This window comes from Zophobas morio, unplaced genomic scaffold (assembly GCF_036711695.1).
Source record: "Zophobas morio isolate AGI-343-1 ecotype UQ-CSIRO unplaced genomic scaffold, CSIRO_AGI_Zmor_V1 ptg000002l, whole genome shotgun sequence".
Lineage (NCBI taxonomy): Eukaryota > Metazoa > Arthropoda > Insecta > Coleoptera > Tenebrionidae > Zophobas > Zophobas morio.
In genome coordinates this window covers 27,758,547-27,784,039 of record NW_026972107.1, presented here as the reverse complement: position 1 = coordinate 27,784,039, position 25,493 = coordinate 27,758,547, and the positions used below count along the sequence as shown (strand labels likewise).

Below are 25,493 nucleotides of genomic sequence, written 5' to 3'. Positions count from 1 at the left end.
AAAATTAACAGTTGAACTAATACTTCATACCTAAGGCATAGTTGGCCCTGGGCTAACAAAGTGTTAGCAAAAATCAGAGTAAAATCAACTCACAGGCACGCAAAAGCGGCGAAAAATAAACTTCAGTGGGTAATGTAGATTATGTTTCAATTAAGAAGAGATGTCAATTCTCAGCCGTGTAATTGAAAACAAACAATAGTATGTACAACAATTACAAACTAAAGAGTATCAGTACATGCGCAATATAATCTTACCACGATAGAGAGGTTTGATACATATTGTTACGATGATCGGTAAATAAAATCGGCGTGGGTAAAACTCAACAATTTATTTCTTAGTAACTCGAATTTACACGACTAATTACACAGCGATTATAGACAAAATAATTCCGGCGCAACTTGACTGGCTTTTCAACATTCACTGAACTGGACTCGTTGGCTGAATAATAATCGTTCCCGACGGTGGCCTCTACTTAAAGCCATATATTCCTCTGTATGTATCGCGAACGCCGCTTTGAGGCTTTCCTGGACGTCGTCCGATGTTTTATCTTCAGTTGACTAATACAGATTTCGACCTCTGCTTCACCCATGATTGGCGTCCCGGTTTTCAATCTGATTGTTTCGGGTATAGTCATTACATTTTTAGCTACCAAGAGTACTCTACGCAGGAGTGAGACTTCAGCGCCAGTATCGATCGTAATTGCCAAGCAAGTCCCATTAATATTCCCCGGTATAGTTGGACCACTGCCTTTGGTGAAACTGCCTATTTTTACTTCCCTGGAGGCCTTATTTTTACCAGCCAGCACATCCCCCAAAGTAATGGCTGTATTTAGTTTTCCTACATATTTCGTCGAGGAGATCTGTGTTGTGTGCTTCTCCTTGGAGCTGGTGATCGAGCAGGACAATCGCGTTTGAGATGTCCCTGGCGCCCACATCTATAACACTCCATGCTTTTCTGAGGAGGCGCACCGTTCTCTCGTCCTTGAGCTAAGCCATTTATTATTATTTGCTGTGAGAATTTTTCCAACAGCTTTTCTAGCTTGTCGTTTTCTTCCGGCTCAAATTCTGCCACTCTGACTTTGTGGCACATTCTTAAAGAATTGTACGCCGCATCCACTTCCAGCGCACGAATTAGGGCATCAGATGATGTCTGATACGTTGATACTTGTAGGATTTTCTTAACTTCGCCGTCGCGAATGCCATTTACAAAAGTTTCTGTTGCAAATCTCTCTTGGAAGGATGGTGGTGCATAGGAGTACCCATCTCTTAAAGTTTGTTTCAAATTCTTGTAGATTCCCCCGCTTTCTGTATTCTTGTTTTGACTTGGACAGCAAAAACTTTTTTCAGATGTTCATCGCCAAAACGAAGTTCTAGGGCCGCAGTTAGGGCACTGTCTCCGCTTCTATCTTCTTCGGATAGAGTTTGCAGTATCTCCAACGCTCCGCCTCGCAAAGCTATTACAAGGCTGTCGCTTTATGCTCTTCTTCCCAGAGATTCGCCGTCGCTGCTGCTTCGAACTGCTTCTTGTAAGATGATTAAGGCGTCTGACCATCATAGGTGATTGATTGAATTGTGTCGCCACCACATTGTATGGACCAGATGTTGCTGTATTTTTTATTTTTTCAAATTTCTTCATTTTACTCTCCATCCGATCTTCCATAGATTTCATTCGATCTTCCATTTTGTTCTCCGTTCGATTTTTCAGACACTCCACTGATACTTGACTTCCTCTTTTACGTTTTTCATTTGTTCTTTAATTTCCGCTATTTCACTTTTGTTTGCTTCTACATCCTTTTGGAATTTTTCAGTTAAGCGGATTTGCTTATTTATTTTCACGTCCATTATTTCCATTTTTTCGTTCATTCTTTCGTCTTTTGCGTCCATCTTTCCGTTCATTTCTTCTATTTTTGCGTCCATCTTCTCATCCATTGTCTTGTTTCTTGCGTCCATTTTTTTGTCCATTTTCTCCATTCTTGCACCCATTTCTTCTTTCATTTATTTATTTCTTGCGTCCATTTTTTGTTCCTTTTCTTTGTTTCTTGCTTCCATTTTCTCGTTTATTTTTTCCATTTTTGCGCCCCTTTATTTCTTTTCTTTATTTCTTGCGTTCATCTGTGCGAGCATAGCCATCATCTACTTTATTTGTTCCTCAATTTTTGCAGCTTGCTAGTCGCAACAGGCACCAATCTTCAGAATTCGTGTCCAATCTACCCGTAATCCGTCGTAAAACCACTTATTAATTTCAACTCAACAATTTATTAACTTGGTAACTCGAATTTGCCGACGGTGGCCTCTGTTTAAAACCTTAAATTCCTCTGGATGGATCGCGAACGCCGCTTCGAGGTTTTTCTAGACGCCGCAATCGACGCTTCCGATAACCCGCTTCAGGCTTGTCTTTATGCGAACGCCGCCCGGCCGCCGTCGCCGATGATGAGTCACCCATCATCGGCGCACATTCTAGAAAAGCCTCGATAAACCCATAGGCGTCATACCGGAGCAGCGTATGGGTTTATTTCTTAACAATATATTGCTTTGTCGTTTTGATTTCGGAATTTTTTAGACCACTTAGCAAGATCGGAGTAATAAATATAAGGAGTAACATTATTTTAACAATTTAATTATATTCCTTATTTTCATAACGTGACAAAACTTAATATATACTCCTACCTCATTCAAGGCATTTTGCATTAATTGAAATATTAATACGTGGAAAATGGTAAGATTTTACACCTTTGTCGATTAATGCTTTATAAATTCGGCACAAAAAAGCTGAGAGTAAAATATTACCGTAATCTGCTGGATTGTGGTAACTCGGGCAGTTAAGACCCATACTGGAAAGAAACGGTACCAATGCCAAAACGTTGCCTCTATAGATACACTGTCCTTCAGCTAACATATATAAATGGTCAAACATCTCAAACAATCTAGCAGAGGGTTGATGTATTGTACATATCACAGTTCTACCACCTCTTGCTAAAGATTTTAACAAACATAAGCATTGAAAGCACGATGAACTATCCAATCCACTGGTAGGTTCATCAAAAAACATCACTGGAGGATTATTTACAAGTTCTAAGGCAATAGAGAGTCGTTTCCTTTGTCCACCAGATAAACTTGCTGCATAAATATCTGTACAATCTTGTAATCCTAAAGTTTCTATAATCTCATTTATCACAACTCGTTTTTCAGAGCGGGTAATGCCTTTCCCTAATTTCAGATTCGCTGATACTGTCATTGCTTCTCTAACTGTAAGATGTGGAGATAAACAGTCGTCTTGCATTATATAACAAGACATCTTCCTAAAACGTCTTAAACTTCTATCTTTTCCATTAATTAGAACAGAACCATCCAGATTAGACGTCCTATGAAAAATAAAACAATTATTACTTACTACTACTTTCACCTTTTGAAAAAACACAAGAGCAAATTGTAAATTCAACATCACAATGGCAAATTTCTAGAACTAGTACAAAACGCGTAACCTCTAATTACAAAAAGATAATAGGCGATTGTTAATAAAATATAGTATTCACAACATGGTAGAAGAAAATTATATATTTTTACGGTGCTTGAAATTGACCAATTAAATTACAATTGTTAGTGTGTATTTTCTTTACCTGAAATAATATAATACAATTTCAATATTTAGTGAAATATGTAAAAGTATTACAAAGTGAAACAGCTTTTAAAAAGAAATCATAAAGAACGGATGGTCTGGAAAAGTATGAGATCGGCCGTTAATACTACGAAAAAACAATAGAAAAATAAAAACAACCGCAATAAAACAATAGGAGAGGATATGAGAAGTACAAGTTTGCAAAATAATGAATGGAAGGATAAGAAACATTGAAAGTATGGTAGCAAGAAATAATGAAGAAATAGTGGCATCATTACGTTGTTCTCAGACTATAAGTATTATTGAACCCACTTTGAAAGATGTCATCAAACGTACATTTCCAGTTAAAATAATCGAACAAAATTCTGAGATGACGCCACAAATTTTGTTTTATCATCAGACGATTATACGTGCTTGCGCTTCTTGTGGCAATTCAACATCTTAGTGGGGATGGAAAACCTAAATCGTTCGTTCTCTATTTATCATCTTCAAGATTATCTTAAAGTGCACACAGTATTCAGTCGAGAGGTTTGCAAGATTATCATCTGTGTAATAAATTTTTCTAATCTAAAACGACATCATCATGTTCTTTTGATGTCGACAAAAAATGTATTTAAATTACATTTTGAAACGTAATCTTTTCTGTAACACTGGCTGAACGGTATTTAGAAGTATATAAGCCGTAAATGCTAAAACCATCGACGATCAATATTTTCTCCCTAACATTACCGATATCCTGAACAAGTTAAGAAGATGTCAATATTTTACTACATAGATTTGGCATCCGGATTCCATCAGATCGAAATGAATCCAGACGATATTAAAAAGACTTACGGTAAATGTGGTCTTTTTAATATCGTCTGGATGGCGATCACAAATTTACAAGTATGTCCTTTGGTCTTAAAAATGCTCCGGCAATCTTTCGAAAAGTTATGGATAACGTCTTAAGAGATATAGACGGATGCATGGTCTATATGACGACATCGTAGATTATTCCGTATCCCTACAAGAGTATTTATTAATATTAAATAAGATCTTTAAAAAGTTTAGAGAAGTAAATTTAAAGATCCAGCCAGATAAAACCGAATTTCTAAAAAAGAAGTTAAATATTGAGGAGACATTGTAACATGTGGAGGTATAAAGCCAAATCAGGACAAAATTCAAGCAGTCCAGAATTTTCCTATTCCAAAGACAACATCAGAAATTAAGTTTCTTAGGTCTGGTAAGCTACTACCGAAAGTTCATATCAAATATGGCGAAGATTACTAAACTATTAACTAATAGTCTATAAAGGACCGTAAAATAATACACACCGAAGAATTTATTAACAGAAGTTGATTGTTGGTCAATTTTGACAAATGAACCATTATTACAGTATCCCGGTTTCTCTACACCTTTCAATCGTACTACAGGTGTAAGTAATTTTGCTATAGGCGCTGTATTATCTCAAGGTGATCAAAATAACGATTTACCCATCGCATATGCCTGCAGGACTCTGAATGATGGAGAAATCAATTATTCGACCATAGAGAAAGAGTTACTGGCAATTGCCTGGGCCACAAAAAATTTCCGACCTTATTTGTTTGGACACAAATTCAATATACAGGGCTTTTATAAATGATTCTAAGGGCGTAGTTGGCCATGGATTTCAAAAATTCCGCTTCGCTGAAATTATGACAGTTCTCACTTGTCACATTAATGTCTAATATCATTTGTAATCTGTCATTTAAAGTCGTCGTTTTTATTGTTTTAATGTTTTTCAAGTGCGAATTACACGAATTCTCGTTAATCCAAGCTCAAAACAACAAAACTGTCATTTTCAGAACTGTTGGTGGTTACGTACGAAAATTTTGTTTTTGTGCTAGGAAGCGAAGACTGTGAAAATGGTTTATTCCGTTGAACAAGACACTTTCATCGTTATGTCTTGTTATCGCAATGAGATATTCGTAAACGAAGAGTGAGTCTATTCTGTAACCGCTTGTAAGCAAGAATATCTGGCCAAATACCGTGATTTAATAATTCAAGACACATCGTTAAAGGCCCACATTAGATCAACAGATTTGTTCGAACTGGCAGTAACAACAAAGAGAAATCTCGTGGAAAACTTCATCTGATGAAATTGTAGCTGATTTGAGACGACTTGAGCAAAATTGAATAAATGAACAACGGGTCCAAAGTATTGACGAAAGGATGTTACAGAACATTTTTTTAAATTAAAAGGGATGAACATGTGCCTTGAACAGTACGATGAACATTTTCAACATTGACTGTGATGTTTAAGCGTAATGAATTTGTTTCTTTTTATCGTAATGAATTAGTTTTATTTTTTTTAAACATATGAAGCGTTTAGGCAACCAGTTATACACATGTGTGTGATCCATGTGTGATCTTTGTCATGCGTCCTTGGGCACTTGGTACAGATCTCCGTACAGTTAAATCTGAGAGGCGGCACGTTTACATGACCTAATGCGACCCTATACTGATTTCTAGAAACCCTGTATATACTGATCACAAACCACTTCTTCGGTTAATGTCGTTGAAAGATCCTAATAGTAGATTAACTCGTTGGCATATTAAACTAGAAGAATTCAACTACAACATAGTTTATAACAAAGACAAACAAAACGCAAACGCAGATGCCCTGTCACGTATTAAGATAGAAGAAACCCATAACCAAACCACAAATGATGAAGAACAAGTACCAGAAAACGACTTAGAATCCATATTAAACGATGCTCTTAAACGAAATTTTGACGAAAATATGATAGATGATAATCTTGAGAACGACTTTGATGAATATCTATTTAACAATATTCCAGAAGAACCTCAACTACAACTTGTTGAAACAGTCATTGATGAACACCCAGCAGACGAAAACGAAAGCCAAACCGTCCACTCTCGAGATCGAAGCACCCATACTATACCTTCCTATATCAGAAACTCCAGTAAACAAATTCCAACAACAAGTGTTCATTGAATTAATACCTCCAGCACCTAGAAAATGCAAAACAAAAACAATATTTCAAAACAGGAAAAGATCATTTAAAAGTTATGCCGCTTAGAAAAATCTTATAGCTATATACGTGCCACACGAAGAGTATATACCTCGACTGAACGCAGTTCTTCAAAGCACTTTTTAAAATCAATGCACTAAAACTTATTATTTGTCCAAAAATGTTAATAGACGTCGTGAAGGAAGATGAACAAGTGGAATTAGTTGAAAATCACCATAAGGATATAACGAATCACCGAGGAATCAATGAAACATATCTACACTAAAGTCACTATTGGCCTAATATGAGAACTTTTATTGAAAAGGTAATAAATCGTTGTCCAATTTGTCAGGCAGGTAAATACGATAGAAATCCTTTTAACAAATTTTAGCCTTAACCCCAACAACAAGTAAATCCTTCGAAATCTTTCATCTAGATACATTTTCTGTAAAAACCCAAAAATTTCTAACAATCATCAACGTATTTTCGAAATATGCCCTATCGCAGCAGTTCAAGCCATCCTAATATCTAAAGCTCTAACCGTATATTTTTCCCACCACGGCATTCCCAAAGCTTTCACAATGGACAATGGCACAGAATCAAAAAACCACGTTATTCAAGACATAGCAGCGTTACATAAAATACAACTTCATTAGACAACACCGTTCAATCCAAATTCTAACAGTACTGTAGAAAGACTACATTCAACCCTTTTAGAACATCTACGAGTTCTACAGTTTACGAAACCAAAAGAGAATATAATTGACCAAATGACCTAAGCCATACTAGGATACAACAATTCTATAGATTCCGCTACTCAACACACACCTCACGATATAATATTCGGACATTTAGATAGTCCATCGCCTTTGGAGATACACACGAGAAAAACGATAGTTCATACGACTATGTTACAGCACATAAACAAAAAATTGAAGCACTATATAATGAAATAAAAAATGGCACAACGTAAAGAACATGTCATATAACGGTAAATAAGAATCGCCACGAGCCATTTGAATACTCACCTGGACCAGCGTACCATAAAACTAAAGCACGCAATAAATTCTAACCTCGATTTAAAACAGTTAAAACTGTTGAGGAAAAACAAGATAAGATAGTAACACCACATAATAAATATCACAAGAGAAATTTAAGACGACCAACTAAATCTACACCATTGTGTGGTTTTGAAGAAACCAATAATTAGAAACCTTAAAATCAACCATGGTCTTCTACCTTTCCACCTAGACCAAGCTAGAATACAGAACTCCCAACTCACCTTCCTACTTTACTTCAATGTTATCTTATCACCCAACGAATTCTTGTCATTATTTCAAATCTTGATTAAGTATCATGACCACAAAACTTTGCCCTTTCCTAAAGAAGAAGAAACTCTGTCATACTACCATCTGATAAATACGTATGTCTATTTTTCTCACGACAAGGTCATTTTTACTTCCAGAGCGTAAGCGAGTCCGTCGACCGACTCTCTACTTTTAGTTTTCTCGACCTTTCATGACGCCTGCAGTACGAAGAAATAGGTCTCCCGTTTCCGTCCGTCCGTCTGTCCGTCTATCTGTCTGTCGTTGTCTGCCGTCCCGGATTTTTATTAGACAGATAATCTCCGAAAGTACTGGGCCGATTGTTGTCAATTTTTTTATTTATATTAGGATAATCACGTAGACGGTAAAAATCTAACCAAAATTTGGAATACTTAACCATTCTATTCTTTCTTTTTCATTCTAACACCTGGTTGATAAGCTTAAGAACATAAGCGAAACACAGTGAATGCTAGACAACTCGATGGAATGTACTGTACTGATGAGATCCAACAAGATCGAAACTGCAGTCTACAGCTTTCCAACGGGTTGTCTAGCCTTCTATTTGATTAAACCATTTGCCATTCTATACTTTTTTAGCACCGACTACATCTGTGAATTGCAAAGAGTCAAACCCTTTAGGCAATAAATCAACTGCAGTAAGTGCAAATCGCTGCCTTACGGCTAACAATACTCCTCCTGGAATCATTAATCTTTTTTGTATTTCGAGCGGATCTAATAATTTGAAAGAGAGAGAAACATATCTCAGTATCCTGAACAGAGTCGTTTAACCATGAAATGCAGAATGAATGTCATTCTGGAGAACAGAAAAAAGTCTGTTGAAGAATAGAAAGTCTATTTAAGAAATGTAAAATATGTTTGAGAATAGAAAGTCTATTCAAGAAATGCAGAATGAACGTCATTCTGTAGAACTGAAAATCTGTTCGCGAATAGAAAGTCGATTCAAGATAAGCAGAATGAACGTCATTCTGAAGAATAGAAAGTCTGTTCAAAAATAGAAAGTCTGTTCACGAAAAACAGAATGAACGTAATTCTGAGAAACAGAAAGTCTGGTAGGAAAATATAAAGTCTGCTAAAAAAGCACCATTCCGGGCAATAGAAAGTTTATTGAACAGATTATGTATGATTTACGATAGTGGTGGCCACTATTGAGAGATTAGACCGATATAAAACCCTTGTTGAGAAAGTATGCAAATGATAAAGGTTGTGGAATCGTAAAATTAAGTAAGAGTATTATATTAATCCAAGTCAGAATAACAAATAAATGAGTTTGGAATTTTTACAAAACTGCCGAACTTGTTAGACTTAAATTAGGAATATTTGACACTAATCGTGTGTATGTACTGAATCCCTAGTATATCTTTATAATACAACCTCCTCTAAATTTTGAAAATGTATAGACTGAGACAGAAATTCACTCTCCTTTGACACACAATGCTGAAACTTTTTTTGCAAAAACAAAAATAATAATAATGGTGCACAAGCCCCAAAGACAGCAGCATTTTGAAAAAAATTCGTGCTGCAAGGCCCCACGGATCCAATTATTTCATCACAAAAAATTCCTTTGCTTACGCTCTCGAAGTAAAAATACGAGAATTGGAAAAAACTTCAAAAAACAGAATACTCGTGTAAAGAAATAATTGAAAAGTAACGTTGACAAATTTAAGACAGCAGTTGTGTAATAGAATTTCGCAAAAATCAGAACTGTTAATTATACAAAAAAAATCAATTCCTGGTTCCTTCGGTTTGGAAGCGCATAGTATAATATCCAATTGTTCCAAATTTTGGAATTCAACACCCAATGAAGCGAAAAATGATCCTGATGATGATTCTTACAGCTCCAAAGGCACGTCTCAATCTAATTTAGATAGTACCTCCAATACAGTGTCATCCACCGCGTTAGTCCAACTAAAAAGTTTTACAGTTATACTATCCTCAAACATATTTGTACAGGGCGCGGTTGATAACACCGTTAATTATTAATTTAGAAGAGTCGAGTGATGATGACAGTGACTATTTCGATCAATAAATAAGCAGTAGTAGTTAATAAGTAAATAGTTGTGCTGTAATAAAAAATGATTGAGTACAAAGTTACTTTGTTTTTACTTAAAATAAAAAACTCGAAAGGCGCAGTTGTCGGTAAATGCAAAACTCAGTCCTGCCCTGTGCTTTTACCAGAAAAGGCCCTTTCAGGTAGGTATCGGTGAGCGGGTTTAAGACATCCGGTTGTGACGGCCTATTGAATTATAATGGGAGTCAAATTGGTGTGAAGTCATAAACGCCAAATATGTTTGAGGATAGTATAATATACCGCGCTGGGGTAGATTCTTGGCGGCAGTTATGGGTCTTTAAGAAATAATACATACTTTCCTTTGTTATAAAACTGACTTGGACCGAATCATTTCTCGTTTCTGGGAAACCGAAACCGTCAAAACCAGAGGCAGGTCATTAATCAAAGGTTCTACGACATGCGATCTTTGTGTTTATTGGGTTGCAGTGTTGCCTTGAAACAATTCGAACATTTCTAAGAAAAATTGGATCTACTTTTAAAACATTGGATAAAAGAAAAGATGAAAGAATCAAACGCAATAAATGAATGGCGCTATAACTACCTTCGTGAAATAGTGAAATTCAGGGAATAGGATAAAAGCATTATTACCAACGCGCGGAATTGTATCTCATACGCTAGATCCAGTGCTGTCGCGCCGATAGTTTGATTACAAATATATTTTTCTTTTGGACTATATCAACATAATATAACATTTCAAGATCACAAATCTGTGATCCTGTGGTTGAAAAATTAAAAAGGGCATCGAGTATTATTATTTGAAGCAATATAGTAATATAGAAGTAGTTTTTTTACTAGCTGTAAACACTCCTAGCGACGCACTGGCTACAACCTTGTGGACCAGATCAAAGCGTCCCCGCCACTCGCCGTAAATCACACCTTACTTCAACTGGGGGATTGCAGCGGTGAGATAGAATCCCGCGCACTGATTATTACACATTGTACGATTCGCCTAATCGCGAAAAGAAGAAATTAAGAAGTTTCTTGAAGAAAATTATTTGTATTACGAAGATCACTATAACAAAAAACAACTTCTGGAAGTTCTTCACACAAAAGAATTTAACAAAACGATGGCATCGACGAGGAGGCCGCGGGACACGGTCATTATATCCTTCAGTTACCTCCGAGCTTAACCTGACTGAAATGATATGGTCCATATTAAAATCACGAGTACGTCGAATTAACAACAATCCAAAATTTAGTGCCAGTGTGTTCATTTGCGTTAAAAAATTCGTTTCAACAAAAGAAGAAAACAGGAAACGACAAGTCAGTGAACTTGTTATATATTTTGATGACAGCAGCGACGAAGAAGACCATGAATAATTTATTTTGTTTTAATTTTGACAGTTTGTGAATATATAAATATTTAACCTAATTGTAATACGTTTACGAAAAAAGTCCTAGAAATTTCACTGAACCATGCAATGAAGTCCAGAATTCTAACCTGCGGCGCGGGGCTTTGGTAGCGGCATTTATAACCCGCTGAGAGTGCAATAAAAGTATTCAACTCTGTTTCTAAATATTTTTTAAAACACTTTATGTCTATTAAGAGGATTCTTCCGTTATTTTTCTTATGGGAGATTCTATACATCAGTACGAATACATATCTTGTGAATCATCATACCATCAACAATATTAACGAGTTTTATGTATGTAGAATCCTCAACATTCTCAACCAAAACTAATTGACAAACTTTAAATTTTCGTTCGGTATCATTTCGAAATTAAACCCATAATTAGACAGAATATCATGAGTTTCAATTTTAAAGATTTTATCAATCGGAAAGTAATAATTTACAAAGTGTATTTGTAGATAGGTACTGTTTTGAAGTAATTTGCTCAAAATTAAAACTTAAAATTGTAGGAGTAATAAATAATTCGAATGTTTAAGATCCCAGGATTAAAAACTGAAAATTTCTTATTAGCCTTATATTGATTTACAGCAGTCCCAACAATAGCTACAAACGTCTTACAATTTAGGGCTGGACCGATTTAAGTGGGATTTATAAACTTGCTGTTGACGTTGAAGTTGCCGCTGCAGTTGCTGTTCCCGCTGACGTTGCTGCTAGAGCTGAAAATTGTCATTTATAAACTCCGTTGGCAGTTGCCGTTCGCACAGGCCGCAGCTGTCAAATCCAATTGTGAGGTTACGTTTTCATGTCAACAATGCACAAACACCGACAGAAAGCTACAATGATGGCAGGTTTTTAAAATATCAGGGTTTCGGTGAACAGATGATTAGGTGGTTTAATATTAGTGGGCCTCATTATTTGATTTTGAAATTTGATTTTCGTGGAATTAGTGCTGTCAACCAGAAAAAGGTCCCGCCTACTTCAGGGAATTTTCTTTCAAGTTGACAGCACTGCACACCACCTCAATTTGATTGGTTGAAAACCCAACGTCAACGGCAACGTAACGGCGAAAGATAAAAGTTGGTCATCTCGAACGTCATCCCAACGGCGTGCCAACTTCCAACGGCAACGTCAACGGATGATATAAACAACGGATACGTTTGCTGTATATTTATCTTCCAACGGCAACGTCAACGGCGAACAGCAACGTCAGCGTCAAGTTTATAAATCGACCTTTATGGTGATCCCTTCTGACGTCTGGATAGCGATAATGGGTAGACACATTCTATTTGCACAAAATCTCTAGAAATGTAATTATATAGTTTATAGTATGTCCATAGTTTTTCACGCCGATTACAGAAACTATTTAGTACTTTCCCCATAGATTACCTTCTCCGACAATTTCAGAACTTGCATGTAAGACCCAGCTTTGGACATTTGTTAGATAATGAAAACTATTTTATTTGCTTTATACCAGGTGACCCCTCAAAAAACGTTTGATGCTGTATCTTGCTTGTTTTCTCCCCGTTTTAAATAAACGATACATCAAATAAATCGTTACGAAAACAATATAATATAGCTCATTTGATATGTTTTTTACGGATTGTTTTCAGCACTTGACAGGTCAACTTATTATTATTATTTAATAGCTCTGTATACAGGCTGACTGCGAAATACATGCAAAAAAAAAATGGGGAATAGGTCACAATATGATTATGTCACTGGCAAAAATTCACGGTCCTAAGTGGTAGCAGTGTCTAGAAAAAATTATTTGAAATTAAATGTAAATTGTTATTCGCGCCGCTGGTAATGTTTCGTGACCTACATAATTACTGCAATGAATGGCAGGCGGCTCGGTTTAAGAACCAAAAAAGTAACTTTATCAGGCACTTTTTTAATCGCAACGTGAAAAACAGGAAAAGGGCCAGTGATTCTCGAGCGGTCGTTGAAATCGGTGTCTGGTAGAGTTTTCCAATGCAGAGCGTGTCGATATGGTAATTTGTGTGGGCGAACATTTGCATCAGTGGTACAGCATCTCCGAGATCATGGTACCTTCAACCTCAAACTCACGATCGTGGTCGTGATGGGACAGAAAGAAGAAATTGGATTTTCGCAGCTTGTAGTGCATCCTACATTAAAAGAACACGGTCACATCCATACCATGTTGACAAAGTGTACGGTTTGGAGCCCGCTGATTGTCCACATTGTGTAACTCACTTTTTGTCCGATGGAACTCCACATACTCGTCAACAAGTACGATTTCAAGAGACGGTTTTCGAGAAACGTGTATTGGTTGGATGAAACAATTCGTTTGTGGAAATCAACAGTGTTCAGAAATTATCGAAGAGCTTCAACAAGTGAAAGTGGCAGCCGCTACTCCGGTGTTTTTTTACCTATCAAAAAACCACTTGCGACGCTCTGACGCCTGTATTGCTAGTCAAGGACAACATTTTCAACATTTCTTGTAAAAAGGTAGTAGCATTCTAAGTTGCTCTTATTTCTGTTCCAATAATCCGTCCAATAATCCGTCAGAATCAAAATTACCAAAAAACTTTCACACTGACCTTTAATGATGAATGAGTAAATGAATGAACGAATGATAAGCAGCAAAAAGTCGGTTTTACTTTTAATTGAAACTGAAAGTGTTTAGGTCGTTTTTATTCGAACGTTTTTCCAACTCTGTTTACAAAGTGGCTCAGTGCCTTCGTATCGAGGGTGGTTCATGGGGGTTTTCCCCCATTTGATTTTTAATTTGTTTTTTCTATATTTCGGCTCTACTAGGGTGGGGGATGCCGTGGTTAAAATATTTGCACATATTTCGCAGTCACCCTGTATATTTTTTATTCGATCTTATAAAGCATTTTTGTTCTCTGTGATAAATATTACTTTGTTAATAATAGCGTCTTCCACTGAAAAACGCTGTAAGTTCACTGATATATTTCGAGCAAAATATCCGTCATTTATTGAGACGAAATGAGCAGGAAGTCAAATGTACTGTTTGTGATTCCTATGTGTCTATTGGTCACAAAGGTGGCTCCGACATAGAAAAACACATCAAAACTGAAAAGCACATTAAAAAAAATAGATTGTGTGCATCAACAAGTAACTTGGATAAATTTATTACTCAACAAAGTAATAAGAAAGAAAGTACTGATGCTACTCTTGCATTTCATGTGGTAAAACATCAGCATTCTTACAAAAGCATGGACTGCACTTCCCAATTATTGAAAAATCTATTTGCTGATTACGAAATGGCCAGAAACTTGGCTTGCGCAAGAACAAACACTGAGGCCATAGTCAATAATGTCATCACAACATATAATATTAGAACACTTTTACAGAAACTGCAAGACATTGTATTTTTGGGTTTATCGACTGATACCAGCAATCACAACGCTGATAAAATATTTCCTATAATTATAATCCAATATTTTGATTGGAAAACCGGGATGGAGAGTAAAATGTTATAATTTTCAGACTTGGAAAACGAAACTTCGCGTAGACTATTGCAAACCATGTATTTGAAAAACATAATTTAAAAGAGAAATGAGTATTTTTTACAGGTGATAATGCCAATGTAAATTTTGGAGGTGTTTGCTAGAAGAGGGAAACAATGTGATCACACTAATCACACATCTTAGTCGAAGTTTAGATCGAGAGATAATGGGTATTGGATGTCCTGCGCATATTCTCCATAACGCAATACGACATGCTACAGAGTTGGAGTTGGACGTTGACGTAGAATCCTTAGTAATGAAAATTTCATCACTTTTTCGTGTACACTGTTGGAACCTAAAAATTAAAAGAAGTGTGCAGTTATGTAGATATAACCTATGAGAAATTGTTGTACCATAGGCGAGGTGGCTTAGTCTTTTCCTGGCAATTGAAAGGATTCTTAAATTATACGTGCCTTTAAAGGAATATGACAAAAAGCCTGTGCTTATTAGAAAGTTTTTTGAAAATGATGCTAACGAAATATATTTATTCTGCCTTCATTCCTTGATGGCTGAATGTCATTCAATAATCGCTTCACTGTAAAAAGAGAAAAATTCAATTGTCGAAGTGCTTTCTGCATTAGAAGGAACAACAGAGTCACTATCCCAAAGAATCAAGCATAACTTTATTCCTTTAAAACTACAGGATCTCTTTCAAAACCTGGAATTAAACGAAGAGGACCGAAACGAGATAAATAACGAAATAAAACGTAAACGACACCTTCAAATGTTTTGAATGGCTGTTATTGAAAAATCAGGAGTTACAATTCGAGATTATCACAGCCCGTGTTATGTTTTAGCAGGAGTCCTCATTAACGATGTAGAATTGTTTGAAGAGTTTTGCTGCTAAAAAATTTTCTTAGCCGAAAAATAATGGTTCATGTTTTTCAATGCATGTAATAATATCACTAAAGTCTCAGAGCTGTTAAAGATTCGTCATTATTTTTTTTTCTTTTTGTATTTTACCACATAACGCACATGTTGAAAGGATCTGACCACTGATGACATCTCAGTAGACAAAATAGAGGAACCGGTTGTTTTCAGAATCGCAAGAGCAATATTAATGACGTAATATAACTTCAAAAACCTTACGTGTGAACAAGTGTGAAATCTCTGAAAAACGAAATTTTCTGAAAGCAGTTGCGAGTAGCCAAAAATACAGATGTATTCAAAATAATAAACACACACATAATTATAGTTCGTTGAGTTTTTTTACCAACGGACTTTTTGCAAAAATCAGGATTTTTAACCTTTTAATACCGGATTTTCGACTTCAGCCCCTATCTAGCACTTTCGAGTTGAGTTTTTCTTTACACAATTTTGTGATGACGTCATCAACATTTTTGCACGTATACCAATTTGAATTGGTGCAGTGTAATACTAAAAATAACAGTATTATATTCCCAAAATTTTCTATGAAAAACAAAGTGAGCCGTTCCTGATTTAATCAATAAAATAAATTGACTCATTCATACATTTTTTGAGCCACCTGTGTAAGCAAATCAAAAAAATATTAATGCAATGATAAATCACAAGTAAAAACTCATTATGTTCTGCACATTTTGGGTAGAATTTATTCGCAAAATTTTACGATGATGACGTCATCAATTTTTAAGGGGGAATAAACAGAAATATTTTGATTAACAATTCACCAGGCTTACAATAACTTTAAAACGTCTACAAGATTTCAAAGCATTCGGTTTTGCACTTTCTGATTAAATCAATAAAATAAATTCACGCTAATCATATTGTACATATTACGATTTACAATAACAACAAGAATTTCCAACTTGAAAGTCAATTTTGATACACGCTTTATTTTTATAGTACCCTATATCGGATTTAAGAATTCAGGACATATTTTCTAGAAAAGTTGTAGAATACTGACATGTAACTGTGAGACTTACGATGCAGCAATATAAATCTTCAAAATTCGGCAGTTATTTACTATATTATGATGAAAATATGAAACTTACTTATATCCTGCTAAAATATTCATGAGGGTGCTCTTGCCAGCTCCTGATGGTCCCATAATACCAGTGAGTTCGCCAGATTTAAATTTTCCATTTATACATTTTAAAATTGTTTTATAACCACGTTTACGACCTTCTGATACTGAATACGATAAATCGATAAATTCTATATCCACTGGGGGTCTTTTTGGTAAGTGCGTTAAAGAAATTGTTGGCTTTTTATGACTTGTAGGACTATTATTTGGCACTTTACGTAGAGCCCCAGAACTAGTTATTGTCACAGAAGATGACCCATTGCAAAGATTATTTTGAGATCCGCTAAAACGTTAGTATCGTAAATATCCGTTCAATTTAAGGTAAAGAAGCTAGTCCTACCTTAAAAAAGATGCATTATTAAGTGATTCATATTCCTTTAATTCTTTTGGAGGCGGTGAATAGACGCCTCTAGCGTTATAAGACACTGAATCTTGTCCATCTTCACTTTCTCCCGATAAATTGATTTTTATACTTTTTGGATCACCCATCCCATACACAATACAAGTCGTTCAGGAAAGCATCGATGTAGGTCCAGCACTGATAATTATGTCCTAGTATCCAATAACTGAAACAAATTGATTAATGATTAATAACGTAACCTCCACCAAAAAAAGACCTTAGCTCAATACTTTAAACTAATCATATTACATACAAATTGTCATTTTTCAAGGTATTTATCAGAAATTCATTAAATAGTATCATTGTCTTATGCAAGTTTTTTGCAATCGCACTTCTCAAGCTCCTTTGGCACAACACTAGGTATGGATCTAAATTTACGGCAAATACAAGTTATATCACGTAAAAGCAATTGTGCAGAAGATGCTGAAGATTTCGGTAAACCGAAAAAGGAAGCTCTGTAATATTCAGATACTATATATTCGTCTGTCATGTTACCAATGACTTAAATAGTAGACTTTAGTGAAAATTACCATTGCCCTAACAGTAAAAACAAGAAATGTAAAAAAAAAGAAAATGTTAGCATAAACATCCTCCAAAATCAAGTAGTACATAAACGACGTCAAGCTGGCTTTGTAAATATGAATTTAGGGCTTAGTGAATGATTCGTTCACATTTCCAAAGCCAACTTGACGTCGTTTTTATTTGAACGCTCGTTATAAAAGGAAACACATCGAAATGTTTGTTGCATGAAATCTTCTGACATTTATTATTTTTAATGATAGAATAAAAACAACCTTCAAAATACACTTAAAATTTTAATCAAATTGTACTTTTACAAATTGCTTTGGTTAATTCGTAATTGGACCAGCAAAGTGTTAGTAACACACGTATACTTTACAATTACATTTAAAAATAACCACATAACACAATTAAAACTACCTCCAGTTAAACAAAGATCATCATGGGAATCTAATTAAAAATTTGCAAGGAAACAAAAATGAATGAGTGATACAAACGAATGCTTTAAGAAAAACAAATCTCGAGCACCACAAACTGAACCACAAATTCTTTTTACATTATTTATTAATGAGATTTGTAAAGTAATTGAGTCATCTGAATAACTTCTTCTTGTAGATGACATTAAAATATATAAAGCAGTTTCGGACACCGATGATAGTATTAAACTACAAATGGATCTGGATAATATTTTGTCTTAGTGTAACATCAATTACATGGATGTAAATTTTGACAAATTTTATGTTATAACCTTTTCTAGATCACATGCATGGATACAATTTAACTATAGCGCTGCCACTCTGTTGATTAAGACAGTCTCGGAGGTTCGTGATTTGGGAGTTATTTTTGATTCCAAATTGAGTTTTGTTCCTCATTTAAATTTGACTGTATTTGACAAATCCATAAAAACATTAGGACTTATTATTCGTTCATTGAAGGAATTTTCTCTGGATACAGTGGTTAAGGTGTATATTAGTTTAGTCCGTCATTCCCTTGAGTACGCTGTAGTAGTGTGGTCGCCTCACTACATAACGTATATTAAATTAATTGAGAAAGTCCAATATAAATTCTTGTGCATGGAGAATGGATTTTCGTAGGGAAGAGTACAATTATGAAGATATCAGGCGGATAATTTTAATAGACTCGTTGGAAATCAAAAGAACCAAAATGGATTTAAATCTTTTACATAAGTTATTTAACGGTGCAATTGACTGTCCTGAACTTTTCTCTTTATTTAATATATGTTGTCCTCCAAGACCTTTAAGAAGTAGTCCCTTATTTTGGTGCAAACTTCACAATACTAATTCAAGATACAATTTCAAGATTAGCACATGAAGCAAACTTCTATAAGAAGAGATTGAGTTATTTGGGGTATTAACGCAACACTTCAAAAGATTGCTACGGCATGTTAATTTTTAGTTTTTGAATTTGTATTAAATTAATGATAAGTTTAGTGATGAAGTGGTTCAGAATTGTATGATAAATGTTGAATTAGTACTAGTTTAGTATAACTGATTAATAAGTTGTTGAAGTTTCTTGGATATATCCCGTAATAAAGTATTATTATTATTATTAAATTCCAGAAAACGAAAAAAATGTTTTTATTACATATGCATGGTACAATTTTTCCTAGCAAAATTGAATGATTCGTTTATTCGAGTTTGTTGCTTTAGGCAATTTAGCTCGTGACACTGACAGAAAAATCACTAGCTTGACGGCTTATGATTTTTGACTGTCGATATCAGTCGCAAAATTGCCAAGCAACAAACTCTCATAACAATCATTAAATTTTGCTGGAAAAATTGCATTACTTATGGTATTATATGTATTATGATAAAATTGTTACAATATCTGATATATGAGGTATTACTTTCTGGTTTTCGATCTTCTTTCTGAATATATTCTTACATCTAGAATTGTATTATTTTTTATTATTTAATTATTTGTTTATTTCTTCTCTAACTGTCTTTCTTTTTCTCTTTCCCTATAATTGGGATTACCCCGTTGGGAAAGATTTTACTCATAATAATAATACTAATAATAATAATAAAGATATTTGATCGGTTCGGTAATTTCTGTCTAATAAAAATCGACAAAGATTGCGGACGAACGGACGGACGTAAAGACGGTCAGACATAGAGACGGGAACGGGAGACATATTTTTCGTACTCCAATGGTCATGTAACGTAGAAAACATGAATGTGGTGGCCATTCGTTCAATGGACACAATTACAATACTTCCCTAGCTTACGCTTGGGGAATAAATATAATAAATCAGTTTCCAAAATGAGGATAAGCCTAATGTTACATTATTTTGAACGCAATGAATATAGCATTCCGCTAAAAGTAAAATTTTTATCTCGGTGGACACTTACAGGTTCACATGTCGTTACCGTGCCAGGTTAGAACACTTTCACCGCAGCGGCTCAATGAGAACAGCAATCAAGAGGTTGTATGTTGAGCCTTCGGCTAGTGCGGTTTTTTTTTAATTTCCAGAGTTCACTTTCTCAAAATTTCACGTTTCAGTGTAGTTTATTCTGAATAAACGCTCTCTCTCTCTCGCAAAGGAATCATATACAAAAAATTAGAAGTTCGCGGTCAAAATTTATTGTCAGTAACGAGGAGCTATACAATACACATTGTAAAGCCAAATGATTTGTAAAAACTCCAGCTGATTGTTATAAGCCATAGGTGTATTCTAATTTATTTCCAAATAGCACGTCATTTTCCCTTGTAAGTAAAATTACCTAATGATTAGGTGATCATCTCGAAAAAAAAAACTCAAATTACAGTTCTACACAGAAAGACAAAAGTTAGACCGTTTTATTCCTAGTAGTATTTTATTATACTGTTTGGGTTTGGCAATTTTTTTCTTTTGGAGTGCTTTAAAGAAATACTACTATATCATTTTTACCCAGGCAATATGATTAACAAAATATCGAAAAAATGGTAAAAAATATATTCTAAGAGGCAAGGACTCCTTTCTGGGAGAAGAAAAAGCATTATTAATAGTGGCCCATTCCTAAAGACTTGTAGCCGATTCATGAACGTAAAATAATAGTATTGTTTTACTAGGAGCAAAAGTGAGACTTTTCATGGCGAATCTGTAGGTTTGATGGCCGAGCGCACGAGGCCGGCAATTACAGATGAGCCACGAAAAGTCACTAGGCGTCCGAATAAAACATAATATTTTTTCTGCAAACATGAAATTGGGTCGAATTTATTGGATATGAAAATGTTGAAATATGCATAAAAACTTCAATTAGAGCAGATTTATTTTAAATTCTTAAAGCGCTAATAAGATCCCTAATGTGAATTCTAATGTTTAAAAAATTGGTCGAAAGTTGTTTCGACAGAACGTCCCCCGCTCCTGAAGTACAATGAAACATATCCAGCATTTTCGAGTTGAGTTTTTTCTTTACCATGCTTACAATAACTTTAAAACATCTACAAGATTTCAAAGTATCCAGTTTTGCAATTCTTGATTTATTCAATAAAATAAATTGACTCATTAATTAATTTTTTTGAGTGATCGTGTATAAGCAAATCTAAAAAATGAGGTTCTTAATTTGATCAATAAAAAATTGATCGAAGGCTAGAAGTATAATCCGACAAATCCAGCTCTTTAAGAAAATTATAAAATTTGATTTTACGATTTTTGTTTTGTGATAACAGCTGTGAAGTAAAAACCAGAGGAATAAATAACACCCCTTGTCCTTTAGCAGTAAGTAACAGCTCAAGGGTTTATTTATGTTTATACGTCGAAAGAATGTCACGTAAAAGTTAGTTTGATTTGAATGAGTTTATCTTCTCAAAACAGGGCTAAAATTTATTAATTTAACCATGCATAACGTAGACGTGCGTATTCATCACATTTTCGAGAAAATGGGATGACCCGTTCTTAATTTGAGCAATAAAAAATTTGTAATGACGTTATCAACATGGATAATACTAGTCACAGCACAAAACAAAAGTAATCGCAGCGTATTACCAATGCAAGAAAAAAAAGGAAACGGCCAAGTTCGGCATTGTCGCACTGCTTCGCTGCACGTCTCGTTGTTCCAGACTTAGCCACTGCGCCACGGGGATTTCTGTCCGGTCTTGGTAATAGTTATAACGTCATTATATGTTGTAAACGTTTTTGCGAACATTTGAACATTTAGCGAAAAAACTGAAAGCGGATTCGTACACTACGAGTATAGGAGTATATTTTTGTATATCATTCAAATCATTTTAAAATACAATTCATTGAAATGACGTGATCAAATTGTTGGTGGGGATGATTATCCAAATTTTGGTTAGCATTTATCATTTAACCATCTATGTGATATACATATGATAATATATACATACAAAATTTGACAACAATCAGTCCAGCAGTTTTGGAGATTACGTGTATAATAACCGACGGAAAGATGGACGGACGGAGGGCCGGCCGACCGGCCGGCCAGCCAGACGGACAGAAAAGAGAGACTACTTTTTTCGTACTGCAGGGATTATGAAACGTCGAGAAAACATAAAAGTGGGATTTCGTCCGATGGACTTGGTTACTATACTTCCTTAGCTTACCCTCGGGAAGTAGAAATTCAAAGAGACTTTTGACCACAAACCAAACAGGTAGGAACCCCTCACTTTACTGCTGATGAAGGGCAGAAAAAATACGAAAACAGTCTACGCAGAAAAGGTGAAGTCACTATACATACTCCTTTACAATCTTTAAATATTCTCTTTTAATATATTCAGTTTTTCATTTTGGTGTGAAAATGGGTCAGTGGCAAAGTGGCAAATTTATTTCAATGTTTACTACCCGAGAGGGCTTTTCTTCTTGTTTAATATTCCAATTCCAGCTATTTGAATAAACAGCTCCTATCTTAAGTAAGCCCCTTAAAATCTGCGAAGGACAACCAGTTCCAGCACAACTGATCAAAAATACCTTTTGATTCCATTACGTAACACCTACAAATTTACAAATTGTAGTACTATTTTCAATAGTTTATAGTATTTTATCGTTCAATTGCTTCATATCTTAACATGCATGCTGGGGATAAATGTTAAGCTACTCTTTACCTCGAATGTTAAGAAATCCTTAACATGCACATGTTAAGAAAAAGCCGTGGCAACACTATATAGGTATTTCGCCATAAAATGTCAGACAAGTTTTTATTTTAACTATTTTTCGGCTCTACATTTATTACAAATTTCGTACTCCTTTTCGTACCTACTTCTAGAAGCACTGAGAAGTATTTCTGCAGTTGCTACTGTAACCAGAGCACGGATTTTTCAACAATAATCGGTTCCATTTCGTAATTATTTATGATGAAGACATTTTTTGATAACGTTGACTAAATTTGCTATTTATTTATTATAATACCATAGTTACCCATATGCATAATTTTTAATTTAAATTGGTTGTTTTAGTTTTATTTTAATGAACGATAAACTAATGAACGCATTTCGAGCGAGTGGTAAACAGAGGCTCGAATGTTAAGCCTAGGTTTAACCCTCAAGGGGCAATTCTGAATCAAATCTGTTAAAATTTAAAGGTTGTTAAAAATAAACAACCAATCAGATTTACGAATTTAACTCGTTACTATGGAAATTTGCAATTTAACACCCTTTAATAAATTTAACAATTTTTTTATTTTTTATTTTATTTTTATTTTATTAATTAATTTGATTCATAATTGCCCCTTTTAATACATTAAAACATTATTACTCCTTATAATCTCACTTTTGTCAGGGCAGTTTCTACTGTCATGAGCAAACTGATCAGAAATTTTACTGTATGTAATTATAAAACTTTATCATAGCAAAAGTTTCATCGGATTGACCAAATTATAAATTGGCTTAATTATTATTATCAGACTATTAACGATTAGTTAATTTAGGTTTAAATTTTTCGGTTATTTCGGTGGCAGCAAAAAACTTCTGCAGCCCAGGCAGATTTTTTTTCTGACAAGGCAGTAAAGTGGGACTTCGTATTTATCAATTGAGGTACCTAGTATGCATGTCCCTCGTTTCTAACGTTTGAAGAAAAACCAAATTATCTGATGGTCACTGTGTATACACCACTTCTAGTGGGTAAATGTTCAATTTTCAATACACGAAACATTATGACGCGCAAGTCAGGAATGATTTTTTTAATTGGAGTTAATAATTTCATGAATGAATAATCAAATTTTTACTGTTCAATTATAAACTGGTATTTAATAATATTATTTTGAAATACCTATTAATTTATCAACATGACAAACAATTTTTACAAAATTAAAAATGCAATGAGCAGCTCTCGTTGTTTTCATCCAACACCAATGATGAAGTAATCAAAAATTTGCAATAAATTCAAAAACCATATCAACTCAAAAAAGTATCTACATCACGATAAAATTGCTAAACTCAGCTCTGTTTTTCAACAATATATATTTATGGATGAACATGTAAAGTAACTGGAGAAAGCGGAATGACAAGCACTCAGATACCTACCGTTTTACAAAAAAGTTTTAACATCTAAGTCTTAAGGATAAATTTCAGAACACCAGCGATGATCTCAGTTTCTTTATTCACACACTCAATTGATCACTGTGCACTAGGAATGACCTTACTTTAGTGGATATTCGAGTGACATCAGCTGTTAATACCACTACACCATGTCGTTGGCTGTGCGAATTGCCAGCCAGTAAAGAAACAAAGACTACATTCATTAAGTCAGAAAATTCTTTAACGATTGCCGCACGAAAATAACTCGTACGAACCCGCGGTGCAAGTGTACCCCGACAGCAGTAACGACCATGCGTGAAGTTGTTAAAGGCGTATTACCGTTCAAATTGTACACTATATTCAACCTTATTTACCTTCGTACTCACAAACTTTGGAACGAAAGGAACTAAAACATCGATTTTCTCTCTTCCGCTAATGGTAGAGTTCGTCAGGTTATAGCTATAGCTGATTCATTGTATTGTAATTATTAAAAAATTGATCAAGTTTCTATCGACAGAACTCCCGAAGTTCAGACCAACAAATTTCGCTCCTTTGAAAAAATTATAAAATTAAATTTTACGATTTTTGTTTTGTGTATAGGTCCCTCTAAAAAGTAAAAACCAGTAGCGTAAATAACACCCTCGTAACCCCTGCGCCGCGAATTGCAAGGGGGCGTGGTTCGCACAACTGATATTGTAGTTTGTTTTAGAGTACTCAGGGTAGCCCGGTAGCGTCTCAGTTGTTTATTATGCAGCGGAAACAACACAATACAATTGTACGGACGTTTTAAGGTGAAATTCCAATGCGACGACTGAAACGACTACAGCCGCGCGGTTATAGTCGTACGCCACTGCTATGAGATAAACCAATGCAATGGAGCCCTTTCCTATGGCGCGACTGTAGCGGGGCACGCTGAGACGACTCTAGTCAGGCGGTTTGAGTCGGACGAATATAACGACCTTAATATTAGGGATAAGCGGATAAGGTATGGATAATAATAATTTTCTAAATACAATTAAAAGAGGTCTCTGTATTAGAATTGTTTGAAAACCCTCTGTCTGTTCCTTGACAAGGATATCGGGTTAATTTGGTTATTATCGTGTGGTACTTCTCTTCTTCTTCCTCTAGAAGGAAATATGCGATCAACAGTGATCTATCGGTTATGTTGCACACGACACAACTGATAAAGGCATTCCCACAATGAGACGACTACAGGAGTATGCTAGG

General features: G+C 35.0%; 1 protein-coding gene and 1 long non-coding RNA gene across 2 annotated transcripts in view; both read right to left on the bottom strand.

Moving 5' to 3' along the window:
• LOC135132379 (ATP-binding cassette sub-family G member 4) overlaps window positions 1–24,555 on the bottom strand; it is a 34,539-nt gene extending 9,984 nt beyond the window's left edge. Inside the window, exons 1-4 of the mRNA XM_064060458.1 lie at window positions 24,273–24,555; window positions 17,214–17,439; window positions 16,842–17,156; window positions 2,787–3,361 (exon numbers count right to left, since the gene is read on the bottom strand). Coding sequence (XP_063916528.1) covers window positions 2,787–3,361; window positions 16,842–17,156; window positions 17,214–17,362 — 1,039 coding nt within the window. The 5' untranslated portion in view covers window positions 17,363–17,439; window positions 24,273–24,555. The remainder of the gene's footprint in view (window positions 1–2,786; window positions 3,362–16,841; window positions 17,157–17,213; window positions 17,440–24,272) is intronic.
• On the bottom strand, window positions 14,873–15,472 carry LOC135132395 (uncharacterized). The gene is made up of 2 exons (XR_010281024.1): window positions 15,222–15,472; window positions 14,873–15,163 (listed from the first exon to the last, which is right to left on the bottom strand). It is a non-coding gene; the product is annotated as an uncharacterized LOC135132395 (long non-coding RNA).
• Window positions 24,556–25,493: the final 938 nt, after the last annotated feature.